The 27,821-nt window shown below is 39.6% G+C and overlaps 1 protein-coding gene across 7 annotated transcripts in view; it reads right to left on the bottom strand.

The window, feature by feature from the left end:
• Positions 1-27,821, bottom strand: part of nin (ninein (GSK3B interacting protein)) — a 36,473-nt gene that overhangs the window by 6,134 nt on the left and 2,518 nt on the right. For 3 of the 7 annotated variants that reach the window (XM_035940745.2, XM_035940746.2, XM_035940750.2), the window contains exons 2-27: positions 22,379-22,591; positions 21,467-21,560; positions 18,961-19,133; positions 14,567-14,612; positions 14,286-14,461; positions 13,126-13,272; positions 12,755-12,922; positions 12,476-12,612; positions 12,142-12,282; positions 11,568-11,742; positions 11,046-11,156; positions 10,709-10,798; positions 10,434-10,569; positions 10,217-10,338; positions 8,075-9,186; positions 4,331-6,784; positions 3,888-3,986; positions 3,730-3,799; positions 3,486-3,632; positions 3,282-3,398; positions 2,970-3,083; positions 1,839-1,985; positions 1,571-1,750; positions 1,347-1,481; positions 1,152-1,253; positions 856-948 (exon numbers count right to left, since the gene is read on the bottom strand). In XM_035940745.2, the coding sequence (XP_035796638.2) occupies positions 856-948; positions 1,152-1,253; positions 1,347-1,481; positions 1,571-1,750; positions 1,839-1,985; positions 2,970-3,083; positions 3,282-3,398; positions 3,486-3,632; positions 3,730-3,799; positions 3,888-3,986; positions 4,331-6,784; positions 8,075-9,186; positions 10,217-10,338; positions 10,434-10,569; positions 10,709-10,798; positions 11,046-11,156; positions 11,568-11,742; positions 12,142-12,282; positions 12,476-12,612; positions 12,755-12,922; positions 13,126-13,272; positions 14,286-14,461; positions 14,567-14,612; positions 18,961-19,133; positions 21,467-21,560; positions 22,379-22,591 (6,699 nt within the window). Of the gene's footprint in view, positions 1-855; positions 949-1,151; positions 1,254-1,346; positions 1,482-1,570; positions 1,751-1,838; positions 1,986-2,969; positions 3,084-3,281; positions 3,399-3,485; positions 3,633-3,729; positions 3,800-3,887; positions 3,987-4,330; positions 6,785-8,074; positions 9,187-10,216; positions 10,339-10,433; positions 10,570-10,708; positions 10,799-11,045; positions 11,157-11,567; positions 11,743-12,141; positions 12,283-12,475; positions 12,613-12,754; positions 12,923-13,125; positions 13,273-14,285; positions 14,462-14,566; positions 14,613-18,960; positions 19,134-21,466; positions 21,561-22,378; positions 22,592-22,734; positions 22,859-25,888; positions 26,245-27,821 lie in introns of those variants that run through there. The other 4 variants (XM_035940748.2, XM_035940747.2, XM_035940749.2 and 1 more) reach the window with 4 other exon arrangements.

Genomic DNA, 27,821 nt, shown 5'->3' with positions numbered 1-27,821 from the left:
TGTTGGTCATAGTTTAGCCACTAATGGCCTCTTGGCTGCATAGAGGAACACTGGATTATTGTTTCTGACGGAATCTGGTTGATAATTGGCAAATATTTAAATGTAGAATAAAGCAATTTTAAAGAAGCATCGTGATTGTGAGTTAAAAATCTGGGGATATTTTCTGTTTTTACAGTTTCTGCCTCTTTAACTCTGGGGTTTCTTTATAAGATAACATGGATTTCAAACCTGGCGGAAGGTTCTGGGCTTCAGAGGGTTAAAATTGTTCTTGAATTTAAGTGTTGGTCAAATTCCAGAGATTGAGGTTTCCTCGCATATTCCATTATTCTGTTTGCTGTAATGTTAAGCTACTGTTCAAACTGAAACACTGGTTTCTAATGATTGCTTTCATGCTGAAAAATGTTGCTTTTTGTTCAAATTTACCCCCACAAAACAAATAAGGTAAAATTCATTACTTCGCACCTGAATTGAGTGATTTATGAGAGTGCGTGGAATATAACGGGTGCATAGACATTTAACTCCCATTATATCCTTTTATAAACAGATAATAACATGACATGTGTGGTGCACGTTTCCCCTCTTACAGGCTGTAATGATGAATGTATTATCATTAGGACAACAAATAACCACGATGTGACAAAAAAACAATGACACAGAATGAATGTAATGGAGCTCAGTGGAATGATACAGTGGAGCTCAACATCCAGACCCAGTAGTTTTTCTATCCTGCAAGTGATGATTTCATTTGCAAGCCTACTTGAGCAGAACATAAACATGCAACTGTCTTTTAGCTTTTCGAATGTAATTATATATTTGACCAGGTCTGCTGTGAGGAAGGTTGAAATCGTGCTGTACCTGCATGTTGTCCGGATCTTCGCCACGGTGTTGTCCTCTCGGGATCCTGTGAGGAGACGGAGGTAGAAGTCCGACTAACTGAGCCTGAAATGACTGAAAGCAGAAAGAAAAAGTGATGCAGCCAGAAGAAAAAAACAAAGGTGCACAGTAGAGAATCTGATCATGAATTCCCATTTACATGTTAATTTTTGCCAAATTTCTTGTGGAAGAAAAGTTAAATGCAGGCACGAAACTTACATCAAATCATACATTTTCTTGTAAAAGCTGTGAAGAAAGAACTTGGCTTCATGATCTACCTCCAGCAGCTGTGTTGACAGTCGAGTCATTTGGGCCTTGAGCATTTCGTTTTCCTGTTGAAGACTCTCCAGCTGTGAGTGTCTTTGTCCGGCTTCACAGCCCTGAAACCAAATAATGTAACAAGAATTTAGGAGATCGTCACACAATCCGGAGTTTTAAAAAGGATTTCCTGGTGGGATGAATGCAGTTTATACCTTGTTCAGCTCCCTTTGTGCTTCCAGCTCCTCTTTCAGAGAGACGTTCTCCTGCTCCAAGGTCTTCACCAGGGACGACTGACTCTGCTGTTTGTGCTGCTTCAGGGACAGGATGGTGGCATCAAGCTGACGGACCTGCAGATACAAGATAAAAGGATGAGTAACGGAGAGGAAAATGAACACTAAGATGCTCGTATGTCTTTAAGATCCATGCCTCTGCTCACCTTTTCTCTGGCCTGGACCAGGTCTCCTTTGATGGTGCGTACTTCTGCCTGAAGCCTCTCATTCTCCTGCCTCAGCAGCTGCTGCTCCTGCTCCTTCAGTCGAGACATCTCGTCTCTGTACAGCTTCTTGCTCTGATTCTGCAGACCGCTGGAATGCAAGGCCATCTCCAAAATATGGTTCTGAGATTCACAGAGACAAAAGGTCACATTTTGTTCTTTGGTGGAGCATATGTGTCGTTGCTGAGCCCACTGAACATAAAAAACTCACTTTATCGTTTGTGTTCTGCAGCTGTTTGTGCAGAACTGCAACTTCACGTTTGAGGGAATCCTTCTCCTGCTGCAAAACACGGAGGTCCGACTTCAGACGAGCACTTTGATGGTTGACGGCCTGAAGAGTTTCATCCGCTGTCTTGACCTTTTGTGGAAAAGAAATCTATTTATTGTGATTTATTTGTTGACATGCACAGATTTAAGGATTTTTTTTTGTTACAAATCCATATAAATACATTGTAAGTTACTGTAAAATGCTTTGGATAAGACTACTAAACAGCAATTGTCCTGTAATGTTGTTCTAAATATTAACACACCAATGAACCCTCTGAAGCTAAAGTAGTTTCTGACACATATTTGCTCATTGTGGGATAATTTTTAATTGCAATATAATGTCTTGCACCTCTATGGGAAGCACAATCATGGCTAAAAATACAGAAAACTCAAAAATGTTTTTTGTGCAGTGTAACACAGTTATAATCTACTTGTATCTACTCTCAGATGTTTGTCACTTTGGATAAAAGCATCTGCTAAATGAAATAGTACAATTATAGAATAATAGCATGAATCAGTGAAAAAAAGAGAAAATAAATTGAGTTTTTTTTTTCTGCTATAGATATTGTACAGCCTTTAGAAACTACATTTCCTACATGAAAAATATTTCACCAGACCATGCTGAATGCATCTCCTAGCAACCTGCTGACAAATTGCCCCCTTTAATATCATTTTGCATCTATTTCATTGATCAAATATTTTATTTTCTTATCAGTCTCTCTTTTCATTTCCTCTCGGCTATCTGTAAACACAGCCTGCAGTTCAGCCAAAAAGTCCCTGAATTATGTTTTTAGGTTGCTTGTTACAGTGCAAAATATTTAATTTTTTATAGGACCTGGTGCAAATGGTTTATTTCTGGCAAAATTTCAGTTAATTCATATGAAAAATCACAATCTTAAGCTTAGATTTGGTTCATTTTTCAGTAATTGATGCTGTTTTGACAGTTTCTGGCTCTCAAAAGATGTCATTTTTATGATTTCTTAAAAGAGAAGATGCATTTTTAACTGTGTTAATATTTTGGGGCATTCATAGGGGTAAGTTGTAGGTCAGGATAGAGCTGATTACAATAGTTCACCTTTTCCTGAGCTTTGGCTAGCTGGTTGCGGAGGCCTACAGTCTCTTTATCAACACTCTTCTGCTCCTCTATGAGATGGCTGATCTGATTCTCCATAGCGTCCACCTTGACTGCCTGAAAACAAAAAGACAACGTATGTGTTTACTGCTAAAGTGAAACTCAAATATCTCAGCAGATCTGTACTCTGTTAATTGCAGGTGAAGTTTAATGGTAAGAGAAAGTGGTGGTAATAAGTTTTTGATTTGGTGTTTGTGTCACACTTTGATGGATTTGATGTGAGATCCGTTAAAGTGCTCCTAAACTGACGCTCACCTTCTCTCTGAGGTCGGACAGCTGCTGTGACAGCTGGATATTCCTCTCCTCCAGCTGTGCAGTGTCCTCCAGAGCTTTGGTCAACTCTGCCTCCAGAGCAGACACACAAGCTGCCATCTAACACAAAACAGCCACCGATTAACTACCCGCTACGACAACCACGACACCATGACGACTATCAGCCCGACGTTGAACTCTGTTTACCTTGTTTCTCTCTTCAGCGGGGAACGCCTCCCTCCTCTCGTTTTCCTTTATCAGCTCTTCCAGCTGCTGTCGTAGACTTTCCATTTCAGCAACATTTTGGGTGTTTTCCTCCCACAGAATGCCGTTCTCATCCTGCAGCTCTGAAATCTGCAGAGAGATAAATTAAAATTTAAAAAGCTGCTTCTGATTGAAAAAGACCTGATTATGTGAAGAAAAACTAGTGTTTAGTAAGTTACTCCTTTACCTGCTTCTTGAAAATCTCTGCTGCTTTATGAGCTTCAAACTTCTCGTTGTTCAAGTACCCCAGAGTTTGTCTAGAAGTAAGGAAATGTCACACTGCATGAGGAAAAAAAAATAGAACAAAGTGATTTAAAAATAAAGAAGATGGTTGGTGCTTCTTACGTTAACTCATCCTGGGCCTCTTTCAAGTCCTCTTCCTTCAGTGCAGCAATTTTTTGCCTGAGGATGACGTTTTCTTCAGCAAGACGACTGGCTTCAGATCTACAGACAGAAAAAACTGTATTAGAAAAACATATTCCTACAAACTATATTGAAACTAATCCACACGATGCATATATAGAACACATCACCACAGCTATACATTGATTAAAACCATCTTATTCTATGATTTACAGACGTTGATCATGCAAGTTGTTGTTTCTCAGGTGATCTACAGGGATCAAAGCAGCTAAGCCACATGTGTTTGGGTTCAGCAGCTCAGTAACAGGTAGAACAGCTCTACGTTGTGTTTGGGAGTGCTTACAACATGACAGCACAAAGGGACGGGATGACAGAGGCCACACGAGGGACATGGAGGGTCGGGATCCTAGTTTTCTCCACGTTACCTATGAGCCTGTGTGGTTTCATTTAACGTCTGTGACTTGTCTTGCAGCTCTGTGATGGCTCTGCGGAGTTTGGTGTTCTGCTTCTCAAACTCCTTACAGCAGCCATCGAGGTCGGTCACTGCCTGAACTTTCACCTCCAGCTCGCCGTCCAGATCCACAAAAACCTCCTCCGACTCTTCTGCGTCCGGGTGCACCGCTGAAAGAATCCCGTCCTGCATCTCCAGTTCACCGAGCAGCTCAGACAGCTTGGTGTTTTCTTCCCTCATCCGGCTGATCTCGTCCACAAGCGAAATCTGCTGATCTTGGAAATCCTGGAATATATTGATCTTCCCTTCAAGGTTCCAGATTCTCTTCTCAAGCTCGCCGTTCTGGTCCTTCAGTTTGGCATTTTCACACATGCAATCTTCATATCTGATCTGAAGATCTGTCGTTTTTAAGGCCTGTATCTGCAGCTCTTTGACGTGCTCCATAAGCAGCAGCATTTTCACTTTCAGGTCGTAGTTTTCCTCTAAAATCTGGTGGCTGGTTTTGATCTTTTCATTGTTGTAAGCCAGTAGGTTCTCGAGTATATCTGTCTTCTGCTGAAGCAAAGAAATCTTCTCATGTAGAAGAACGTTCTCCTCCGTGGCAGCCTTATATAAAGAGTGCAACTTTAGGATAGATCTCTCCTGGTGCTCGTTATCTGTATCTTCAACCAGAGTTTCAACACAGTCAGGCTTTCCTTCTGCGGTTAAATGTTCACCTTCCTGTCCACAATCGTGAGAGTTACTTGTGGAACAGTTAACCTCAGCATCCTCCAGAGAAAGTTCACAAGTATCACCTGTCTCCTCCGGTGTTGAGGCCACGACCACAATCTCATGATGCAGCTCGTCTTCATGGGAAAAGCTTCCACAATCCACCTCCAGTACATCCTGAGGTTTGTTCTCCTCATTACACGAGTCAAGAACTTCATTATTTTCACCGTCACCAAACGCCTCAGGTGATGAGACGTGCTCACGCTGCATCTCTGGGGAAGCGGTTTCAAGTTTGTTTTCAAGATTTAGAACATTTTTGTGGGATTCTGGGTTGTCGTGATCACAATAAGATGATTCACAGGCTTCATGAGAAAGAACATCCACCTCATCGTCGCATCCTTCACCGAAAACGGTTTCAGGCCACAAGTCATGAGTCTCAGTCGTCTCATCCTGCACAACACTCTGATCGCCTGGTTCTCCATTATTAGCAGCTTCCATCATGTCGTTGTCTTTGTGATCATCACTAGGAGAATCTTGATCAACATTTTTCATATTTTCTGCATCTTCACCTGCTTCCACTGTTGTCTCGACATCACCTTCTTGATGAAGTGGAGTTTGAGAGATGTTTAGCATCTCTTCCATACATGTTTTAATCTCATTCGACTCCTTCATTTCTTCTTTCTCGTCAGCAGCCAAAACCTGTTTCAGTTCCATCTCGAGTTCTTTTACTCTATTTTTAAGCACATCGTTTTCTGCTCGAAGCTCCTCTCCATTATCTTCTGTATTATCTTTGAACTTTTCCTCAAGAAAAGCCACATTTTCCTGCAGCTCCTTCCGCTCAAACTCAAAGTCTTCTGCTGCCTGGTTCAGCTCCATCTCCAGCTCTTTAATTCTAATTTTAAGTCCATCTCTCTCTGCTTGAAGCTCTTCTCCCTCATTCTCTAGATTGTCTTTTAACTTCTCCTCAAGAACGGACACATTTTCCTGCAGCTCCTTCCGCTCAAGCTCAAAATCCACGGCTGCCTGTTTGAGAAGCTTCTCCAGCTCCTCTATCTTCATCTTTAAATCATCTCGCTCAGTTAACAGTTCGATCCTCTCTGTAATCTGCCTCTCGGACATGGCAAGCATCTCATTGTATTTTGCCTCAAGTTCTGAGTAGTTGCTCAGAAGTTCTGCCCTCTCCTGTTTGAAATCCTCCACTGTTTGATTCAGCAGAAGCTCAGTCTCGAGCGCTTTGTTCTCAATCTGAACAACCAGCTCATGTTTGGTGTCCAGGCTTTCCTGCAGCCTGTTGTGGAGGTCATTCAGCTGCCTGCTCAGCTCTATTTCTTTAGTCTGGGCGTTACTCATTAACTCATCCAGCTCATTTTGCAGTTGCTTGTTCTCCACCATCAGTGCTTCCATTTCTTCGCTGTGAACACTTTCTATCTCCTGTCGTTCTTTCGTCCACTCTTCATTCAGCCTCTCTCTTTCCTGCTCCATGGCCTCCTCCATCATTTTTATTTGTTCCTCAATGCTCTCTAGAGCTTTCTGCATCTCTGCTTCCCAGTGGAGCTTCTGTGTCATGTGGCTTTCAGAAAGAGCCTTCAGCTCACTTTGGTAATGCTGCTCGAGTTTCAGAACATCGGCCTGAAAACGCTCTTCAGCAGAGTCCTGATCACCTGAGAAACGATCTTCCACTTCTTTGATTTTCTGCTCGAAGCTCATCTCGATTTCCCTCCTGTACATCAATGTTTGTTACAGCAACAGTACAGAACTTTAATAACTGTAATAGCAACAATCCTGATCAACAACTTTTTTTTAAGCATTTTAAATAAATTAAATAGTTTAACATTTTGAGTGCTTTGAGACTTGGACAAGGATCAACACTGCTCTCATATCAGGTTGCAGCAAAGGAAATAACAGCTTAGTTTCAATTCTAACACTGTGCAACATTAATGCACATTTAAGGGCAACAGAAGCCCTTTTAAAGGATAGGAAGAATTGCTGGTTTCATCAGTCTGTTAAAGGGACAGCATTCACTGCTCACCTATTTGCAGTGGTGGAGAAAGTCACAGTGTGCATGTGAAGCGCACTTGGACACTACATAAAGTAGTGTATTATACATAACAATGCATTAATCAAACAAAACAATACACAGACCAGCAGGAACCTCTTCAAACTGTCTAATTATCTATAACTTCACACTGAAACCTTTGTCAATATGTGGTGATAATAAACTACTTTAACAAACTGTAAAATTAAAATATCCAGACCGATGGAGTTCAAGACTCAACTTGAGGACGACTGTATTGTAACAAATTATTTAAGCGTTTATATTATAAAATGCGACTGGAGCCTGTCTGAGGCATAGAAAAGTACACAGTGTGACTTGTTGTTTGATTCTAAACAATCCTATCTCCATATTGGGGGTAATTTATATTATTCACAATTAATTAATGAAGTTACTGCTCATGTGCCTTGTGTGCAAATCTGTTCATATGGATCCTGCTGCTGTTTGATGCTGCAGATATTTAATAAAATCACAGGAAACACTCATACAAACAGCTAGAAGCAGCCAACTAAACTCCAGCTCCTGTTAATTTATGTTTCCAAAACCTGAATTCAATTTGTTATCAGTGAGTCTGCTCTGTTAGAATCTGTCTTCATCGCAGTAAAATGTTATTTTAATGAATATTTCAGTTTGTATTACACATAAAACTGCAGAGCAAATTGGCTGGGAAAGGTGTTTTGTGATCGATACACGGGCTCTTTTGCTTCGTGTGAAGTTTCTGGACCAATATTGGTGCTGAAATGTGGGAAAATCCTCCTCAATATCGTTTCACACAACTGGAAATACTTGTAAATACTAGTAAGACTACCATCAACCCTTTTAGTGAAGTGAGCAGCATAATTCATTCAGACATGGAGCCAACATGTTCAGATGCAGTCAGCTTAACCGAAAGGAGTACATCTCTGAAAGAGGTAAAATAAAGTTAAGATGACAAACAAAATTAAGTAAAACTCTCACCTCTCCTGGGCGATGTCATCTCGTAGTTTGTCCAGTATAGCGCTCAGAGCATCCCTCTCCTCGGCATGTTTGACCCTCAGCTCCTTCATGGCCTCCTGATGCTTCTCCTCCAGCTGCACCTTCTCCTCCTCCAGTCTCTTCTCCACCTCCTCCTTCTCAGCCTCCAGCTTCTCCTTCTCCTCGTTCAGCCGGTCCTGGATCATCCCTTCGTAATCCTCCTCCAGCTGCAGTCTCTCCCTCTCCCACTCCTCCCTTAGCTTCTTTTCCCTCTGCTCAAACTGCTCCTGTAACTGCAACCTTTCTTCCAGCACCCTGTCGAGCAGGACCTCCTCATGAAGCTCCTGAAGCTGAGATCGTTCGTTCTCCCACTGCTCCCTCAGCTTACTTTCTTTCTCCTCTTGCTCCCTGACGAGTTTCAACATCTCCTCCTCCAGCAGCATCTGCAGAGACTCATTATTCTGGTCATCCAGCTGAGTTCTCTCTTTCTGCCACTGCTCCGTCAGGCCCTTCACCATTTCATCACGCTCCTCCTCAAACGTCAGCTTCACCTCCTCTAGTTTAGCCTTCAGTTTGTCCTCATGGCTTTCCTGCAACTGCTTCTTCTCTGTTTCCCAGTCGTCTAACAATCTGTTCTCCAGCTCAGTCTTTTCCTCCTGCAGTTTCTTTCTCTCCTCTGCAAGGCTGGCTTCAAACAGCTCTGCATGCTCCTGCTTCAGTTTCTTAACCGCACTGACATGTTGTTTCCTCAGCTCCTCCATCTCACTGACAAGGTTCTCATCTAGTTCTGCCTGCTGGGCTTCCAGGTTCTTCAGCTGCTCCTCCAGGTCTCTAGTGTAGATTTGGGCCTCCAGCAGCTTCTGTCTGAGGTTTCCCACCTCCTCTTCCTGCAGGTTCTCGAGCTCCTCCCGTTCTTTAGCCTGCTTCTCCTCCAGACAGGTCCGCTCCAGATCCGCCTGTTCGAGCTGGTTCTGGAGCTCCTGCGCTCGGCTCTGAACGCCGGCCATCTCCCCCTTCAAGGCCTGGATCTCCTGCTGGTACTGGAGCGTCAGGGCAGCTTTCTGGTTCTCATGGGTCGACCTCTGCGTTTCTACCACAGTGTCAAATTCATTGGCCTAAAGAGATATAAAGAATACAGATGTGTTCAAGGACACATTGCGGTGGAGGAATTAACCATTAATTTGTGTTTAACTCAAACAACATTTGCATTAAACAACCATTTCACAGACTGAGCACTTCTACATAAAAACATTCACATATTTTTCTGCCCTTCTGAAACACCTTTAAACAAGGGTTATCAAAAGTGCTCTATAAACAAAGATTAAAATTGTTATTGCTGTTAGGGCTGCAAATAAGGATTATTTTCATTGTCCATCAATGGGTTGATTATATTCTTGATCATTTAATTAGCTGTTTGTTCTATGAAATGACACAAAATTGTGAAAAATGGGTTTCAGTGTTTGCCAAAGCCCAAGATGATGTCTTGCTTAGTCCAAAACCAAGAAAATATTCACATTTAAAAAGATGGAATCCATGTTTTAAGACCTATTTCTTAGAAAAACAAGTGAAATTGATCAATTATTAAAACCAAATGACAAAATAATTTAATAATTTACAACTAATCGATTAATCATCACAGTTCTAGTTGCTATGTTTTTAATGCTAAGTAACTATTGTCATTATTATTATATTAAAGTGAGAATGTTAATGTTTGAGTCAAACAAAACAAGCAATTTGAAAAAAAGTCACTTCTGCTCTGACATTTTATAGATAAAATTGACCAATCACCTAAATTTGCAAAATGACAATTATATTAATCTGTAAAGAAAATAACTAGAGTCCTGCATTAGAAGCAAAAACTTAAATAGTTTTTCTGTTTTCTGAAAGATCTGCAGAGCACTACAAATTACACTGACTGTATGAGAGATGCTATAAAAATAAAATGTCACTGATTATCAAATTTGGCATCTAAATTACCCGCAATAAACTTGAATGTCAGTCACAGATATATATGGGTTGTGCTTGAAACAGATAACGTGGCAGAGATAAGGAGCTGGCTACCGAAATCTGGTAGGCTCACTTCATTTTTTCATTTGATTACACAGAATTAAACAGTTAAAAAAAATGTGGTTCCACTAGTCCTACCTTTCTTTCCAGCTGGTTTCGCAAATCCTCCACTTCTTGAAGGTGCTGCTCCTTCAGCTGCTCCAGCATCATCTCTGCTTCGAGGCTCATGCTGAAAGGTTGAACCTCCTCTGAACCGATACCTGCACAAAGTCAAGTCAGAAGTTGTTTCAATGCCAAATCTAAGAGTGCTCCAGCGACTGTACAGCATGTGTGCATAAGTGTTGGCTGAGTCTACCTGGGTCAGACTCCATGCCGGGGCTTTTACTCTCCAGCTCCTCAGACAGAGGTTTGTGGCAGAGCTGATTAGTTTGACCAAGACTGTGGAACTCCTGCAGCTCTGACTGCAGCTCGTCAATACGATCCTGCAGCTCCTACCAAACAAGAATGAGTTTAATGTGATAAACTGATAGAAATGTTACATTTTGTCAGCAAATCTTACACAGGATTGGAAAGGAAAACTCACAGAGGACTACTAAAAATCTAAGCTTTCTGTGATTTAAGCGTAATTACCCTGCACTGTGCTTCGTAGCTGCTGCGTAGCTGTTTAATACGTTCCTCTTGGAGAAAGAAATCTGCAGTTCCAGGGTCCAGGTCGCCAAACTAAAGGAAGTAAGATCACATGGAAGTTAATAGTGTGTTCGCACAGAAGCCAGAAACAAATATACAAGCACAAAGGGCATAACGTAAACACAGAAATTACACTTAAAATCAAGTTGCAATAAAAAAGAAAGAAGTAAATCAGCAAAAAAAAAAAAAGGTAATGTGAGTAGAAGCACGTCTATGCTCTAATAATGGAAGTAAAAGAGGAAGGAACCACTTCATCAAAAGCCAAAAAACGTCTCTGTACCTTGTCTTTCATGACGTTGTCCAAACTCGTCTGGAGTTTGGTAATTTGGCCTTGAGCCTCCACTAGTTTCTCATTGCTGTCCAGTAACTCAGTTTCAAGACGCCTGTTCTCCTGAAAACATGCAGAATTCAACAACAGACATTATGTTTACATTTTTTAATCATTTTTTCTCTGACAGATAAATACATGACAATCAAATATATAGCTAGAAAAGTGAGATGATGCCAAGGTTTTTATCAAACAATAAGGTCACGAAATAATTTCTGTCAAATATAAACTCATATTTAAAGCTCGGAAACGTGTTATACATTAGAAACACTACTTGATTTCAGTCTTTTTGAAAACGCACAACATGAATTCTTTTATATTACACATAAACACAATCACGTACGGCTGCATTAACATATACATACTGTAAATATACATATACACTTCAGCATATTGTAAACTAAAGCCACCGCAGTGTATAAATGGCATAAAACCTACAAATAAATGAACCAAATGATGATATTTTTTTGGTACCTTCACTGAGATGGAGAGGTGGTCTCTGAGAAAAGATTCATCCTCCCTGATCTTCTCGATCTCTGCCTCCAGTTCTTCTCGGTGCAGGCCGGCCTGCTGCTGGATCTGATCCATTTCATTCATCAGCTCTGATCGCACCGCTGCTAGCTTCTCTTTGTGGTCCTGTTCCAGCTTCCTGTAGATGTTCATCCACAGGGAACACAGAATATTAACACTTAAATGCTAAAAAATACATCGGAAACAACGAGGTGTGTAAAATAATAAGTATTCAGCTTTAGTTTGCTTCTCTTGAAAGTTTGTTAGCAAGTATAAATAAATGAACTTTTTAAATTCACATAACATCACTAAATTGGATCAACTGCAGTCCATGAATTAATGAGATAAACAGGATGACAGCTATATTATCTTAGTGTTTTAATCCTTAAAATCCACCTTGGTAATGAGACTAAGATTTATAGGAGTAGAGTAAGGATGGGCACATTAACATTACAAAAAATAGGCCCAAACAGTCCGTCTAATTGATTGGAGAACAAGCAGAAAAAGGAGAAATGGTTAACTCTGAGTGATAAATTACCTCAAATTGAGGTTATTCATGTGCTCTATTGCAGAGTGATGCTCATCCACCTCAGTGGCCAGCTGAGTTTTCAGCTTCTCTGCTTTCTCCAAGTCTGATCGGATTTTCTCTTTCTCCCTGATTTCTCGGTCCACACGCTCTCTAATAAGAGAAAAACAGCAGCAACAGCAATTAAATGACAAACAAAACATCAATAATCCTGCAGGGTTTATTAATCTTGTCTTTATTTCACACTGAAAAGCTTCAAAAAATGATTCCAAATCTTGTTAATGGAGGATCAACAAACAGTACTAAGCCGTGAATGAGCTGCATTACAGCAGTGACTCATACTCACAGGAGATATCTGATCTCAGCTTTGAAGCTTGCCAGTGCCGCTTGGTGAATCCCGTTCTTAGTAACCAGCAGCTCATTTTCAAGTGCCATGGTGAGATCGCTAAGACTCAGCTTTCCATCGAGGCTGAAATTCAAAGCCTGAAAGAAAAGGTGCACATTAATGTCTTTTTCGGGGTTGTTGTTCTTTTTAAGCAAAGCCATCGAGCTGTTTGTTCCAAAATGCACAAATGTCTAAAATGCTGATATTTGTACAGAGAAGAGAGTAACTTCTGGATGGTACCTGCAGGATCTCAGTGCTGTTTTCTATTCCTTCATCTATCCAGGCATCCAGGACGCATTCGACCGGAGTGTAGCCGGTACCATCATCCAGGGTGGAGAAGAGCCGCATGCCGATGCTGCTGGTTAAAGCAGATGGGGTCGCTATCCTCCGGCCTCCCTCATCAAAGGGCTGGAAGTAGAACAAATGGCGTTTTTTTTTTGCAATTTTTTTGCATGCAGATACTACTCTGAGCTCTACAACTACAGCTTACATACAATTAGGAAAAAGTTTTGGTCCTGTTTGAGCTTTTATTTTAAAGTAATGAACAAGTATTATCGGGAATTTACCACACGTCCTGCAACCCAGTTTAGTTTAGCAAACAAATCACATACCTGAGTGGAGTGAAGTCGTTTCAGCTGTCTGTAGGGTGTGGAGGCGGAGGGTGTGGGAGGTTTGTTGTGTTTTACAACCCTGGAAACAAACTCCTGAACATTCATCACTCCATCGCCAGTCAGACTCAGCAGCGTGTCCCCGGTAATCTGAAATAGTTTGTTTTGAAACAGCAAAATTATTAGTATCTTCTTCATACTGTATTTATATGGCAATGGGAGATTTATTTAATCACTTGACTGCTTTACCGTGATTTAAAGGTTGCTAAATCTGGAAACCATATATCATGTTAAACAGAGCTGTAGTAATTAGTTAGTGGACAACCAATTTAACCATAAACAATCACATAAGATGAACAAATAAATAAATTAATAAATGATCAACAGCAAAGATAAAAAGATACTAAATGTGCCTCAAGGAGAGATGCTTGCTCATAAAAAATGGGACTGTTGCAGAAAATTTTACATTTTCTCTGTATAAATTAGCCTGTCAGATTCCTCCCTTCCAAAAAAAGTTTAAAAATGTTTTATAAATTACAACATTTTTGCTTCCGTTGCTCCTAACTTAAATTCCAACGAAAGAAGATCATGTAAAAACTAGCAACCAAACATTAACAGCCTCAAAAAAAATTTGCATTTGCAGCAGACTATTGTTGAAAATAATAATTTTTTAAAAATCTCAGTATGAATGAACATTCCAGTCTACCCCAGAAAAAGATTTTTAAAATATTTTTGAATTAAAATCATTATCTCTGCTATTGTTGTGGCTAATATAATAACAATAAAGCCCACTGTAATGGGACAGTAGGGTGACTAGGTCCCAACAAATCACATACAGGACAAAGAGTACGCTGAAAGGCCGTTATTAATAATATATTTTAAATAAATTTTAAAAAACTGCTGATTTTCCTTGTCTTGCATTATTTTTAGAGTTTCAGACAGAAGACAGCTTGATAACAGTATAACAGAGTTCTTGGGAGGCAAAAAAGACACATTTTCTGGACTCAAATCATGATTATTAATTCATATAAATGAGATACGTAATCAATTAAAAGTAGACGTTTTTTTTTTTGTTGTTTTTTTTTTTTTTTTTTTTTAGTAATAATTAGATTTGAAAAGCTGTAATAAAATGCAGCCAACTCTCCATTCAGTCTTTAACACACCTCCAGGCCGACATGTTCACAGAGAGCGAGTAGTTCAGTGTGACCGGCGCATCCGTCCCACGTTATCGCCAAATCCTCACAGGCTTCACGCAGCCGCTCCTCTAAACGGGTCGATACAGAACCGCCGGATCCCCGAGGAGTGCTTGGCTCATCAGGGTTCCACAGATGCATCTGACCTGCAAACAAAACATGAGATAGAGTCATTATTTAAAAAAATAAATAAAAAAAAAACATCCCCAGCTTGAAGTGAAGTTTCTTAAAATGCTGCGAGTCTGACTTACCTTCAGCTTCATACTCCTCTGTGCTTGTTTCATGAGCGTTCCAGCGCTGTGAGAGAAAAAAACACACAGAAACTAAAATTAATATCACAAACAGTTACTTCAGTTTGGCTCTTCTGCAGCATCTGGTTTAAAACATTAAAACTAAAGCAACACATCTGTAAGAACAATGGCCACCAATCCCAAAGTCAGACTGGTTTTCTCATGTGACAATCAGCTGAATTTATGCGTTTATACATGTTTTTAAATTAGCCAAGGTTGAGTCTGGATGTGAGGGAGGCCGGAGAGTCTCACAAAAAAACACAAGGGAGCTTTTGTGACGGCACGAGTCCTGAGGGAGGGTCAGTGGGAACCGTGGCGACAACAAAGAACCTGTGTCATGGACGGACACACTTTTCTTTATTTTCTTTTTCAGGCATTTTAATGTCAATAGTATATTCTTCATGCTAATGTGCAGCATAAAATTGAACAATAAGCACCAAATACAATTAAACAAATATCTAAAGCTCCAAAATATATAGATATTAAATTTGCCTTAAGGGTAGATGATTTTGTTTATGTAAAAAATAATCATTTATATTTAATTTATACAGGACCCTTCCTGAAAATTAAACTTCATCAGTAAGAACCAATTTCACATTCCTCCAAATAAAAGTTACAAAAAAAAATCCATTATAAAACCACCAACACTGTTGCTTTGGTTAATTAAATTGCATTAATGATCATAAAAAAAAACAAAACAAGGAAACTAAATAATAAAAGATTAAGAGATTCAAATGAAGATCCCTAATCAGCCATAATGTGGGATCGTTTGGTATTTTATTTTTATTATTTTGCTGTAAAAACAAAAATATTTCACTGGTATTTATTGGGGATTGTTGCTCAAGATTAAACCTTTTTTTCCAGTATATATAAATTTGCTAGTCCCAGCTAAAAAGAATTTTATGTTGAAAATCAACATTGTTGCTTTTGTTATTTTTCACTTAAGCTTTAACAAAAAACAGGCAAACTAAATAAAAATAAATTGTCAGAAAAGAAAAAGATAATCTGACATTAACTGGTATCTTTTTGTTAATGCTGAATTGTATTTATTGAGGTTTGCCGTGACATTTTTAGCACTGAAACATCTTTGCAAGATAAACAGTGTACATTATATCTTTACTTTGGCTACTCCTAACTCAAATTTTGATAATAAATGATAATAAACTTCAAAAAAGGTACTTAATGTGCCATAAGGTGATCATCATTTTGTTAATGTTAGTGAACAATAAATCTTAACTCTATTTATTAAGGTTTGTTGCTGAAAATGAAGCACTTTCTCAATATATTAGCTTGCCTGTCTGACAGAACGTTTAATTTAAGCATAAAAAGTTACTTTTTACACTTTTTTGCGCTTAAATGACTTTGCACAAACAAAGTTTTTGCTTGTTGTAAAATATTAAGGAGGGGTGAGACCCACTGCGCTGCATTCAGCCATCTATTGTCTGAGGAGCCAACAGTGAGGGAATGAAGAGCAGATGGGATCCTGCGAGTGGCGTTTTGATACATGGAGTGTCGGCATCCAGAGGAGGAGGGGAAGCAGAGCTCATTGTTCCCCTGTCACAGTCCGACACCCTCCTCCTCCCTCAGCTCCAGGCCTGCCGTCTCTGGCGGAGCCCCCTGACCCATCCCCATCTGCTGGTCCCCCAGGCCGGACATTGTAGCATTGTTACAGCCCAGATTAGTCAATACCAAGACACGCTTCAGTCCAGTGTCTTGGATCGTGTTTGTCTTGGTGCTGGCAGCCATCTGGGGTGGAGCCACAGACAATACACAGAATATTAACACGTCCGTCCGTGCTCAAGCTGAACTGGCTATCATTATACCGTTCTGGTGAACTGGTGCTCTTTGTTGCCACCGATGCTGCTGCAGCACATTCAGACTAGAGTCAAGCTGGCAAAAGTCTGCATCAGTATGAGAAATCACCCTGATGTCTGAAAACCTCAGCAGTCAGTAAGTTACTACAAACTCTCACAGAAGCTGGGCTTAGTCCATAGGAGTTTATAATCCTCACAGATGTAAGGAGAAACTTCACACTTTCTTCTCTCATCTCAGACATGTACACACTATAACATTACAAAATAGTGGTGCAAGATTATTGTGCCAGAGGGCAGAGTAGTGCAACATCTCCTGGGAAAGCAGATGTAAACAAAATGGAAACTGTGGTGCAACAATTTGCTGCAACACTAATAATATTTTACTGTGAGAAAAAAGAAACAAAAGCAGAAGGCTAAACTAGTCTGGATGAGAAAATGGTTGGAAGGATGTCAGTATGGGTTGTCTCTTCTGCTGGAGGTGAGATTTGAGAACAGTTATACCATCTGTTGCTAACGTTAGCCTCCAGGGCTAGTATGTTCAATGCTGCTCAACATCAGTTGTTCTGAGAAGTAACACGATAATCTTAACTTTCAGATTTCTACTACTAAACATGAAACACGTTTGATAATATTGGGGCAGCCCTGATGAGTCTCTGAGCAGTTATTGAGGTGTCAAACCTCATCTATAAAGCCTTCATATCACCAAATACTTCAGAGTTCAGACCAACATCTCAGAGCAGATTCTTCCTTGGGTTGTTGGGTGATTAAAACGGTGCTAAATCAGTCCAAACATCCTGCATTCTCAGCCCAGAATCAGACAGGCATTTATTATCAAATAACTTGTTGACTACATTTTTCAATTAATTATTTACTCATTTAAAAAAATCTAAAAATAGCTTCAGCTAGATTAGACCATTAACAGATTAGCTGATCCACAGAATTGTTTTTTAAAAATGACTTTGGTAAGTGAAGATTTGTTTTGGTCATTTTTGAGTACAACATTTGCAGCCTCTCATATGTGAAGATTTAATGCTTGTCTTTGTTATACACAATAAACAGAATATCTTTAGTGCAGCTGCATCTCTAAAACAGTCAATTAACAACCCTTGAATAAAACAAAGCCATTGTTAATATTATAAGTAACACCTGTGTCTCTTCTGCTATGTCAAAACAAAACGGCAGCTCTAAAAAAAGCCCAAGGCTGTGTTCAAGAATCACACCCTATTTTTTTTTACTGTATAATAGACTCCCTGTACCCTCAGCCATGTCTTTTGTTATTTATACACGAAACAGCACATTGCCCTGAAAAACAAATTGCACAATGAAAAAAGTAGTGGTGGTTGGCTTTTACATTACTTTCTGCAAATAGCCGCACAAGGCAATGAATTACATTTTACAGATGTGAAAATTAACTTATTGCTACTCTATGGTAATTAATGACAATACAAAATGATTATTTAGAAGTGTCTGAAATGTCAAGTGTTCAGAGCTTTTTCCCGGCTGAGACTGGGTCATTGAGGGGTGACTAATCACAACAATGAGAAATACGACTATGTAAAGTAAAAGCAACAAACCTGTGTTACCTTATTTGACGTAAATCTGTGCATTTTCCTATTATTTCTGAGCATTTGATGAGGAAAAATGTCATTATGCTGGAGTAAATGAAACCCAAATTGAGAGAACTAGTTAAAAATATATTAATTTATATATTTATCCTCAGTTATTGTCATTTTGTGTCTGGCTACAACCTCTTTGGCTGGTGTCAATTACATAACGAACGACAGATTTCAACTGTTAAAAGCCTAAATATATGCAACTTGCACTAATATAAAAGGGAAACTATTGAAATCCACAAACCTGAGAACCAAGAGCCAATGTTTCTTGGTAAATTACACTGACTATAGTTTATAAAATAGTTTTCTTTTATTCAACGATGACTGTTTCATCACCAGCTGATCTCTTTACCTGCCAACAAGTGAGGGCCTTGTACTGGTGTTATTGTAAATCTGCGACCCTTTCCGTTGCAGGTCATGCATGCTCAGACAGAGTGTGAGCTTAGGCCTCGCTACATATGTTAAACAACTCTCTATGTCAGCAAAGAAAGCTGGATTATCCCACAAGATCAACCAGGGGAACCATGCAGAGCGTTCAGCTGTACATGGCCGTGACTGAACTGATGCTCTGCAGCTCTGTGGGAGTGAAGCATTCAATGCAGTCTGACTACATTACGCTGCACTACACAAACACAGAAGGTATGCGTTAATTACCCAAGGCTTGCTAAACAGTAATTATGCTCATAGTGTTATTTACAGAAAGTACTAAGTTGTTACATAATGCATAGGGCCTGTGTTGGAGTGTCTATATTACATTTCAGGATCTGGCCTGCATGACTGTAAGCTGATTAGCTAAGAATAACGCCTCGACGCTGTTGAGGCTGAGGCTGGGGAGAAACGCAGCACATGCAAGGCCAGGAGGCGATAAGGATGGCAACGAGGTGTCTGGAGGTTCAGAGTGATGCTGGAAAAACTCTGAGCCTTTTACCTCACGCTTCCTGGGAACAGCTGAGTCATAGTTGTCCTCCAAATCCTCGCCGTCAGCCGGGCTTATATTTGGAACTTCAGACAAGTCCGAAATAGGCTCTATGAACTCCGGCGTGGAGCGGCGCCCGTAGCGTTTGCTGCCCTTCACAAACTTTGGTTGGATCTCCGGAGACTCTGAGAAAATATAAATGATAAAGAGACAGAATTATTTGCAGGAAGCAGAGGACATAATTAACCACAGAGGAAAATCCCAATGACGAACATTTGCCTCTAGCAGCTCTACTTCTCTAAAAGCAACAACTTCTCTAAAAATATTTAGTTTCCATTACAGTCAATAAAACAAACACAGACATAAATATTGACAGTTCTGCATTTACTCTGCTAATGATTTGACCTTTTATTGCCTTGTTACACCAGCATCTTACACAATATAGGCATGATAAGCCTGTTAAAACACTTCATTACCATAAACCCTCTGAGGCCACATCCAAGCTAGTTTGCTTTTGTTTTAAAATAGCAAAAATGGGGGCCGGATAGCTCAGCTGGCTGGCAACCCATGAACAGGAGCCGTCGTCCCCAACACAGCGGTCATGGGTTCGAATCCAGCTCATGGCAATTTACTGCACTTCATTACCCCACTCTTCTATCCATGTTTCCTGTCTCTCTCTCACTGTCCTATGTAATAAAGGGAAAAATGAACAAAAAAATAATACTTTAAAACAGCAAAAATTATGTCCATCAAGCATTTTAGCTACTGTTTCTGTGCACACACCTGTACCAACTGAAAACACGTATCACATGATCATTCAGGTTCACTGGGCATGCAGGTGCTGCTGTTTATATGAAGCAAGGAGCTGGTAGTTGTAGAAAATAGGAACAGCAATGGCAAAGAGTAAGACCAGACATCTCTGGAACTGCTATTATAGACAACAAGCCAAGGAAGGCCTGTAATTTGTTGTTAATATTGAGCTAACCGTGTACTAGTAGTCTTTCGTAAAATGGAGCATGATGAATGAAGGAATAAACACAAAGAAAATAAGGCCCAATCAGAGATTAATATGAGCGTCTGAGTATTAATTTTAAAAAGCTTCAGTTTTTGAGAGTAAATAAACTCTGCATGCTCAGAGTTTTAAAGCCAAAATTATGCCAGGTTTCCAAAAGTTTTCACTTTAGGGGTCAAAAAATGTGTAGTAGCGTGGACACTCAGTGTAAACATAGCAGAAGTTATGCTTTTTAAAATAAAAACATATTAGCTAGCATCGCAGAGCCTCAGTCTGCTATCATAAACATAAAAAAAGAAAGATCAGAATCATAAAACCAGGGTTTGACCAATGCTGACTATTGGAAATTTAAGAAAGATGGATACCTGAGCTACACTACCAGTCAAATATTTGGACTCACCTTCTCATTCAATGGTTTTTATTTGATTATTTTATACATTATAGAGTAATACTGAAGGCATCAAAACTATGAAATTATATGGAATTATGCTGTAAACAAAAAAGTGTTAATCTTCAGTATTAATCTACAATGTAGAAAATAATACAAATAAATAAAAAGCATTGAATGAGAAGGTGTGTCCAAACTTTGGACTGGTAGTGTACTCTACATGTTACACGTTAACAGCATGTGATAACAGTCGAATCAATCATTCATAACCAGGTCTCTTCATTAATAAGGATTACTATAGCTGAATATGTAGGCGAGCAATAGGAGTGATGACGTCAGAGAATCACAGGACGTGAGGACACTGTTTACTGTGGTATCAATTGATTGAGATTGATCAGTTTGGTCTTCCAAGTGCGTCAGCTGTTCTTATCTGTTCTGTTAATCTTTCACTGTTCCTTTACTGTTATTGCCCGCAGAGGTACATATCTTGAAGCATTATTTGTTAGTCTTTACCAGATACTGTTTTGAGGTAATCCGTGGCAGCCTTCTATCTTAGCTGTTAGCATAACCTTAGCCACTGTGAAAGCAGCTAATTTCCTGTTTTGAGTGACTACAAATGAAAAGAGGCAACGGACCTAAAGTAGCACATTCACTTTAACGACAACCAGTTCATAAAAATAATGATACAGAAATTAGAAAAATGACAAATATCAGCCGTGATAATGGCTCTTCCCCAAGATAAAACCACTCTTTTTGTCATCAACACCTGAATCTGAAACAACAAGCCGTGCAAGTGGTCCAACCATGACGGTGCAAACAGTTCAACTGTCAGTTAATTGGCTTTGGGCCCGAGCTGTTGGCTCTGAGTGTCTGTATGTAGATTCACTGCTGAGTCAGCATGGGGGCTATTCCACTCGTTCTGCCTGCAAAGTCACCTTTTACACTTGGGTGAGCTGGTTGATGGAAAAACTCATCTTAGAAGTTCAATAATAAACTTAACATTATTCAGAGTTGAAGCTATAGGCTTCATGCTCTGTGCTTCCGGGCTGACATCACAGGCATTTTAAAGACAATTGAACGCGGGAAATTTATTCCAAACAGTACAATCGAGACTTTACCTGGTTTTGGCAACGGTTCCGGTTCTGCTTGTTGTGGCTCGATGGTTGACGACAAAACCAGAATAAGTGCATTCTTGAACTGGTCAAAGTCAACCTGCAACCAGAATGAAAAGCATATCTTAGATCCATTGCAAGCAATTCTGAAAATGTGAAGCAAAACACAAAATTCCTTAGGCTGGGTGTAATTCCCTGTGTGCTGGGTGGAGGCTGGGTGTCCCTGGGTGGAGGAGGGTTTCAGAAAAAGCAGGAGAGGTCACACTTCAAGAATCAACAGCTGCTAACCCTGAATATGTTGATTTTCTTTGTGCTTTGGAGGCTGGCGGCTTTAGGTTGGAGACAAGGGGGGTTTTTTTGGACTATATTGTTGGATGCAATGGGTAGGCAATCAGTCCACTGGCCCCTCTGCTAACATTTACACCGCCCACACACACCCGCACAAGCAAGACAATAGCCACCCGTCTGTCCACACGCTTACACACAAACAAAACTTCCAGCAAAAGTGTGGAGGTAAGCAGGTTGGAGACACGTCTTTCTTTCCACTTAGGGGTCAAAACATGAAGAATAAACACTGGAGATCCACTGAATGTATAATGAGGAGCAGTTGCACAAGTTTGACCTCCCCGTTTCATACATTTCCACATGAAGCACCCTCAGAAAAAAATCAAGCGTGAATGGTGATTATGTTGGTTTGGTTGTCTTGACGACCGACACCTGTGATGAGGGCTGATTGGGGGACATTTTCTCCTCAACGAGACGTCAAACAAAGCACCGAAAGACCTACAGACACAAGGACCTGAATGTTGGAGTGGCTCTCAAAGCAGGTGGATTCACAGAAAAGTCCAGAGGTCATCAGGAATGGAACAATGATGATCTTTCAAAGACAGATCTTCCATAGCAGAGGAATAAACTTACTCTGGCAGTGAGGCGGTCCTGGTTCTGCAGCAGCGCTTGGAGAAGAGCTGGCGTGGCATCATCCAGGTGAAGGGACTGGCAGAGATCAGAGAGTTCCTCTGGGCACAAAGAGCCGCAACCGCTGGCGTCGAAACTGTTAAAAACTTCTTTCAGGCGCTCCTCGTACTGGTCCTGCTCTTGGCCGTCATCCATCCCACAGGACAGCACCCTGCCCTGAAAGAGGAGGAATGAAAATCCTAGTTTTAACACACTTTCTGTTACATTTCAGGGCAATATTTAAAACAAAACAGAGCCCAGAGGTTAAATATTTTCACTCTAAACTTGCAGAATAACAAATTTAATCAGGAAATACTCACAAACAGTGGGAGCATGTGTCAATTTTAACAGCATGCGTTCCTAAAACCCTTCATATGAGACCTGCGTTCAGCGACTGGGCTTTCAACTCACTGCTCCAGCATCAGTTCTGGTGCAGGCTTTGGTTAATCCAATTACTACGATTAGACAATCAGGTAAATTGATAGACGTGGCCATGACTCCCTTTTAGCTGGGATATTTAATGACCCATGGAATTCAACTTGACACACATGAAAGGGAGATTTATCTTTCTATATATAACTCAGTGGAGTTATAGTATAGAATAGTAGGATTTTGCTCATGTTGACTGCTGTTTGAAGTCTTCAGACTAAATGCTTTTTAAACTGGTGAGACACACAAGGACAAACAACAAAGTGGCGCTGAACCAAGTGGAACAAGCAGCCAGGGACTAATTGAGAGGAAGGTTACACCGAGCGCCATGCCAACATTTACTAGCCGGCTGGCAGCGTCGCTTACAGACACATGGACAAAGTTTTTGTTCTTTCAGTTTGGATGCATCATCTCTGTAATTAAACACAATGGAAGCGACCAGACAGAGAAGAAGATCCCATAACAGAAGCGTGGATGAAATGAAACACACAGAAAGACATGTTTCTCTACAGCGATCGCACAAATGCAAACTACAAATCTTGGGTAATTATCTGGGTAAAAGGAGAGATTGTTGTTGGCGCAAAACAAAAAGAAAAAGTCTCTCTAACTTAAGCAATGACATAACTCATACACGCAACCACTGAGGTCAACCACCTGAAGCTTAAGGAAGTTAACTGGCCGAGAACAGGACTGGAAATAGCAGAGAGCTGAGCAAAGTAAAGCACACATACACTTCTATTTTAACATGCAAAAACTTTCCAGAAATTTTATGTCTGTCGGGCTGTTGCATCAACTCGCTTTGTAAATATATTTCATCTAAGTTCTGGGACTGCTGCCATGTTCATACAGAGCCTCCACTGTTTTATGCTGTCTTTACATTGCATTTTTATACTCTGTGTAAGAATCCAGCTCAAAATTAAGAGCATACCACTTCATCTGAGGAGTTAAACTCCCCAGTCTGGGTTTATGCATCTGTCAGGGTTGTACAATATTGGGAAAAAATGACATTGTGATAGTTTTTCCTTTTCTGTGACGTGAAAAAACACAGGAATTATTTAACATTTTGAAAGAATTAATCCTTCTAGATTGATTTTGGTGATTTTTACTTGAGTTAATCTGCATTGAACATTAAATAAAAGCAGAAAAGAGCTGTTTGGAACCGTTATCACATGGTTCAACACTGGTAAAAGGATCCAAAATACTTTTTTTTTTTTGGTTTGGATGGCTTTCAGATCTGCTCTTGAACCATCCTGAAGAGCTTTTTGGTATGGATTTAAATGCCAAGCCTGAACTTCAACAAACTCAGTATCTTGTAAATAAAGTTAAAGAAACTTAATGTTACCAGAATCCTTTAACTGGAGTAAATAATTTTATATCAGCCAGACTTTTCTTGTGGATTAGTCCTGAAAATGAGAGGCATATCAAGCTACAAAACAGTTGCACCACTATTTGTCTGAGTTTATTTGCATTGCTTCACTTCACACTTAATGCATTCTGACTATCCCCGTCACAATGTCACTGATATCAACTATATATTGTGCAGCCCTAGTTTCTATACAAAAAACACAAATAGAATTTTTCAGATTTTCCAGCTGTCCTGCCTGAGATCATCAAGCGCTCGGCCAGGTGTCCCCCCAACACTCCAGACTTGGGGTCCCCATTCACCGAACACAATGGGCTGCCCACAAAAGCCAAATCAGTATTCTGCATCTGCACATTTGAGCAGCTTATGACATGCAGGAAAATAGAGGCTCAGCAGTGTGGCAGCTTATCTACAACTACAATGTCTTGTCAATTTGCAAGAATCAAGAAACTGGGCAACAATAAGACAATGAGTCTGGAAAAACTATTCATAATCATCATATTTTATGCCATACTTTACAAAATAGGACTCCTTCTCTGCACTTTGCTCATGTTTTTGCTGCGATTAGGTGTGCTTTCTGCAAACAACCTCTGAGCCAATTATCCCGGTAGCCTCTCTGCTCGGCCACAGTGGGTCACGGTGGGCCGACAGCTGCCGTGGTCAAAGAATCACACCAGTGCAGGTTGCGACAAGGAGGTTAATCCTCCCAGCGTCCACTGGTAATGGTGTTAATTATCACCACAGATGTCAGTCAGAAAACTGCAAATCTCAAAACTTTTCTTCTGTACGGCATTTTTAGTCTTGGACAACTGCATTTTTTGGAGAAATCTGTATATGAAAGTCTAACAGTATCAAATCATAAGGGAATATCACTCAGGAGCTACAGAAATCGTGCACTTTTTCAGTTGAAGTAGCTCTAAAAGGCTTACAAATCACAACGTTTTTTAAAAGGCTATTAAGACTAATGAGTAAATCATTGCAGATGTGATTTTAAACAAGCAGTTTATTGCTTTTATAGTATTATGGGTAGGTGCTGCAACATAATACGACTCCAAAACTATGGAAAATCCATGCAAAATGCCCAAAAAAAGACATAAAGTTGACTAGATCTGACATTACTTGAAAATTCAATAGCATTTGAACTATTTTCCAGATATGCAGCTGGATTGAAAGTGAATCAATAACCAATTTTCATATCAACAATTCTTGATTATATCATTTTAAACAGATATTGTGTTTATATATCAGTCACATAGTTGATAATCTAGTGATGCTGTATATTTCAGTTGAAAATAACTATTTTAAAGGATGATGCTAGCAGTTAAAAATGACAAGATTAGTCATTTGCATTTGGCAGCATTCACGTTAAACACCATAAAACTACTAAACAGCTACCTAAATACAAGTTTCTCCACTATTTTTTTTAAATAAACACGCCAGAATATATCTTAAAAGTCACTTATGAGCATCATTATCAGCGTACCTAACTGTTTAGTAGTTTGGTTAGCATAACTTGTCATAGGAGCATCAATAGGAAAGTGATGTGCTATGCTAACAGGGCTAATTTAGTAGCAGGACTGATAGTAGGCAACAGTTAGTTGACTTAAAACTAAAAATAATAAGGTAAAAACCTGGTAAAGAGTTGGAAAGGGTGTTAAAACTACTAGATTAAATTAACTCACCCAAGTGCCCAAACTTGGCCGAGAGTCGGCTCCGTCTCCGGCTGAAATTTGGAGATAAACGCGGCAGTGAAAGCGGCTTTAAACTACAACATTTGTCCGGCAGCAGCTTCGCAGGTGAACCGTCGTTAGCCGGCAGCTAGCTTAAAAGATGGAGGAGTTTTATTTAAAAAAGTAAAGTAAAAAGCCGCTCCGGGGTTCGGCGTCCGCTTTGTGTCCTCGGCTCTATCATCCTCCACTGGCTCGTAGCGGATTTTGAAAAGCGGTTGTCGGAGGAAGGGGCGGTGACCGGGAGTCTGAGTGGACGCAGCCCGGAGCCCAGGGGACAGGGGCGGATCAGAGACTTGGCTCCGGGGGGCCACATGGAGCCAGTGGGGTGGGGCATAAAAAACAAAAATTAGAGCTTAATTTCAGGAATTTTGTCAGTCTACGAGATTTTTTAAATTACACATACCATTCACAGTTTATTTGTTTGTTTTATTTTTTATTTATTTACTAATTTTTTTCAATTAGTGTCACTTATTGAGTCTTTTTGCCCCAAAATGCCCAATTTTAGAAACAATTTCTGCTAAATCATCTCTCATTTGCCAGAAATTTTTATCACATATAATACGGATATTTAGAAAGATATTTGTAAAATGTTACCTTCCTATTACAATTAATTAATAATACTAACACTAATAATACTAATACTGATAATACAAATAATACTAAAATTAATAAAAGCAATAATTATAATAATGAGTGTTTTGGGATCTTACTCTGTGTCATGCAAGTTGCCAAAAGTACAGAAAGTTAAAAATGAATGAATAAAACAAAATTGTCAGTGCTCTGGCTTTTAGACTGAGACTTAGATAACTTTATTAATCCCTGGAGGGAAATTAAGTTGTTACAGCAGCCTGGATATTCAATAAAGGGATAAACAGTAAGACAATACAGAATATTAGGGTATAAAGTGAAGGTAAAATAAAATATGATTAAATTAAATTAAATTAAATTACATTGAAATACAGAAAGAAAAACTCTACAGAATATACAAGAGTGAGAATATACATTTATTTTTGAACTACTTTGATTTAATATCAGACATGGGACTGTGACATTGCGCAAATATGATATGACTTTCTAAAAACAGAGCCACTGTAGTTCTGGTTAATCCACATCCGGATAACACAGAATGGACAGTTTTCACTGGAACTTTCTACTGATTTCTGCTGTCTGCAGAGTAAAGGGCTTCTTATAAATCCCAGTTTAACTCCTGCAAATAGAACAGCTGCCATAAGTGTCTCATTCATCGCTATCTTCAGTCTTTGGACTATCAATACCAAGATTTGCCCTTTTGACCTCATCCTGAGGACGAAGTGACACTAGTTGGTCTGTAGGGGGCAATGTAAGGACATTAAGTATATTTGCTCAAGCGGTCTAAAGTTTTCAAGTTATGCATTTTGATTTTCTGGTATTTTCTTATATTTGTGTAAAATGTCCAGAATGCATCAGTAAAATAGGAGACATTTTCATTCAGAATAACTGTTAAAACTAAAATAATTGCATATTTATAGACTCTCATTCTTCGTATGTTTCAGTAAGGGTGGAGTAGATGCAGTTTAAGAAGTTAAATCAGTTTTTTTCTTGTATTATACATTAAAATGCAGTTTTAGTTCTTATTTTATTTACTTTTTTATACATCCAGTTACCAGAGCTAGATTTGACTTAAGGCCTAAAAGAGCTGTCTTTAACATGAGGTGAAGATGCAACATTAAGACACTTCCAGTACATTTTTTTCAAATCTGTGCTTTGTGTCGTCCTGCGGGTCAAACTGACCCGTTTTAAAGTTTGAAAATGTGGGAAAAAAATACATTTTCACAGTGTGCAATTTCTGAACATTTTTCAGGGGAAACAAAGAAATGTTAAAAATGTTTCTTAAGAACATTAACCA

Source organism: Amphiprion ocellaris, chromosome 20 (assembly GCF_022539595.1).
Source record: "Amphiprion ocellaris isolate individual 3 ecotype Okinawa chromosome 20, ASM2253959v1, whole genome shotgun sequence".
Classification (NCBI taxonomy): Eukaryota; Metazoa; Chordata; class Actinopteri; family Pomacentridae; genus Amphiprion; species Amphiprion ocellaris.
This window is presented reverse-complemented; position numbering and strand designations above follow the sequence as displayed.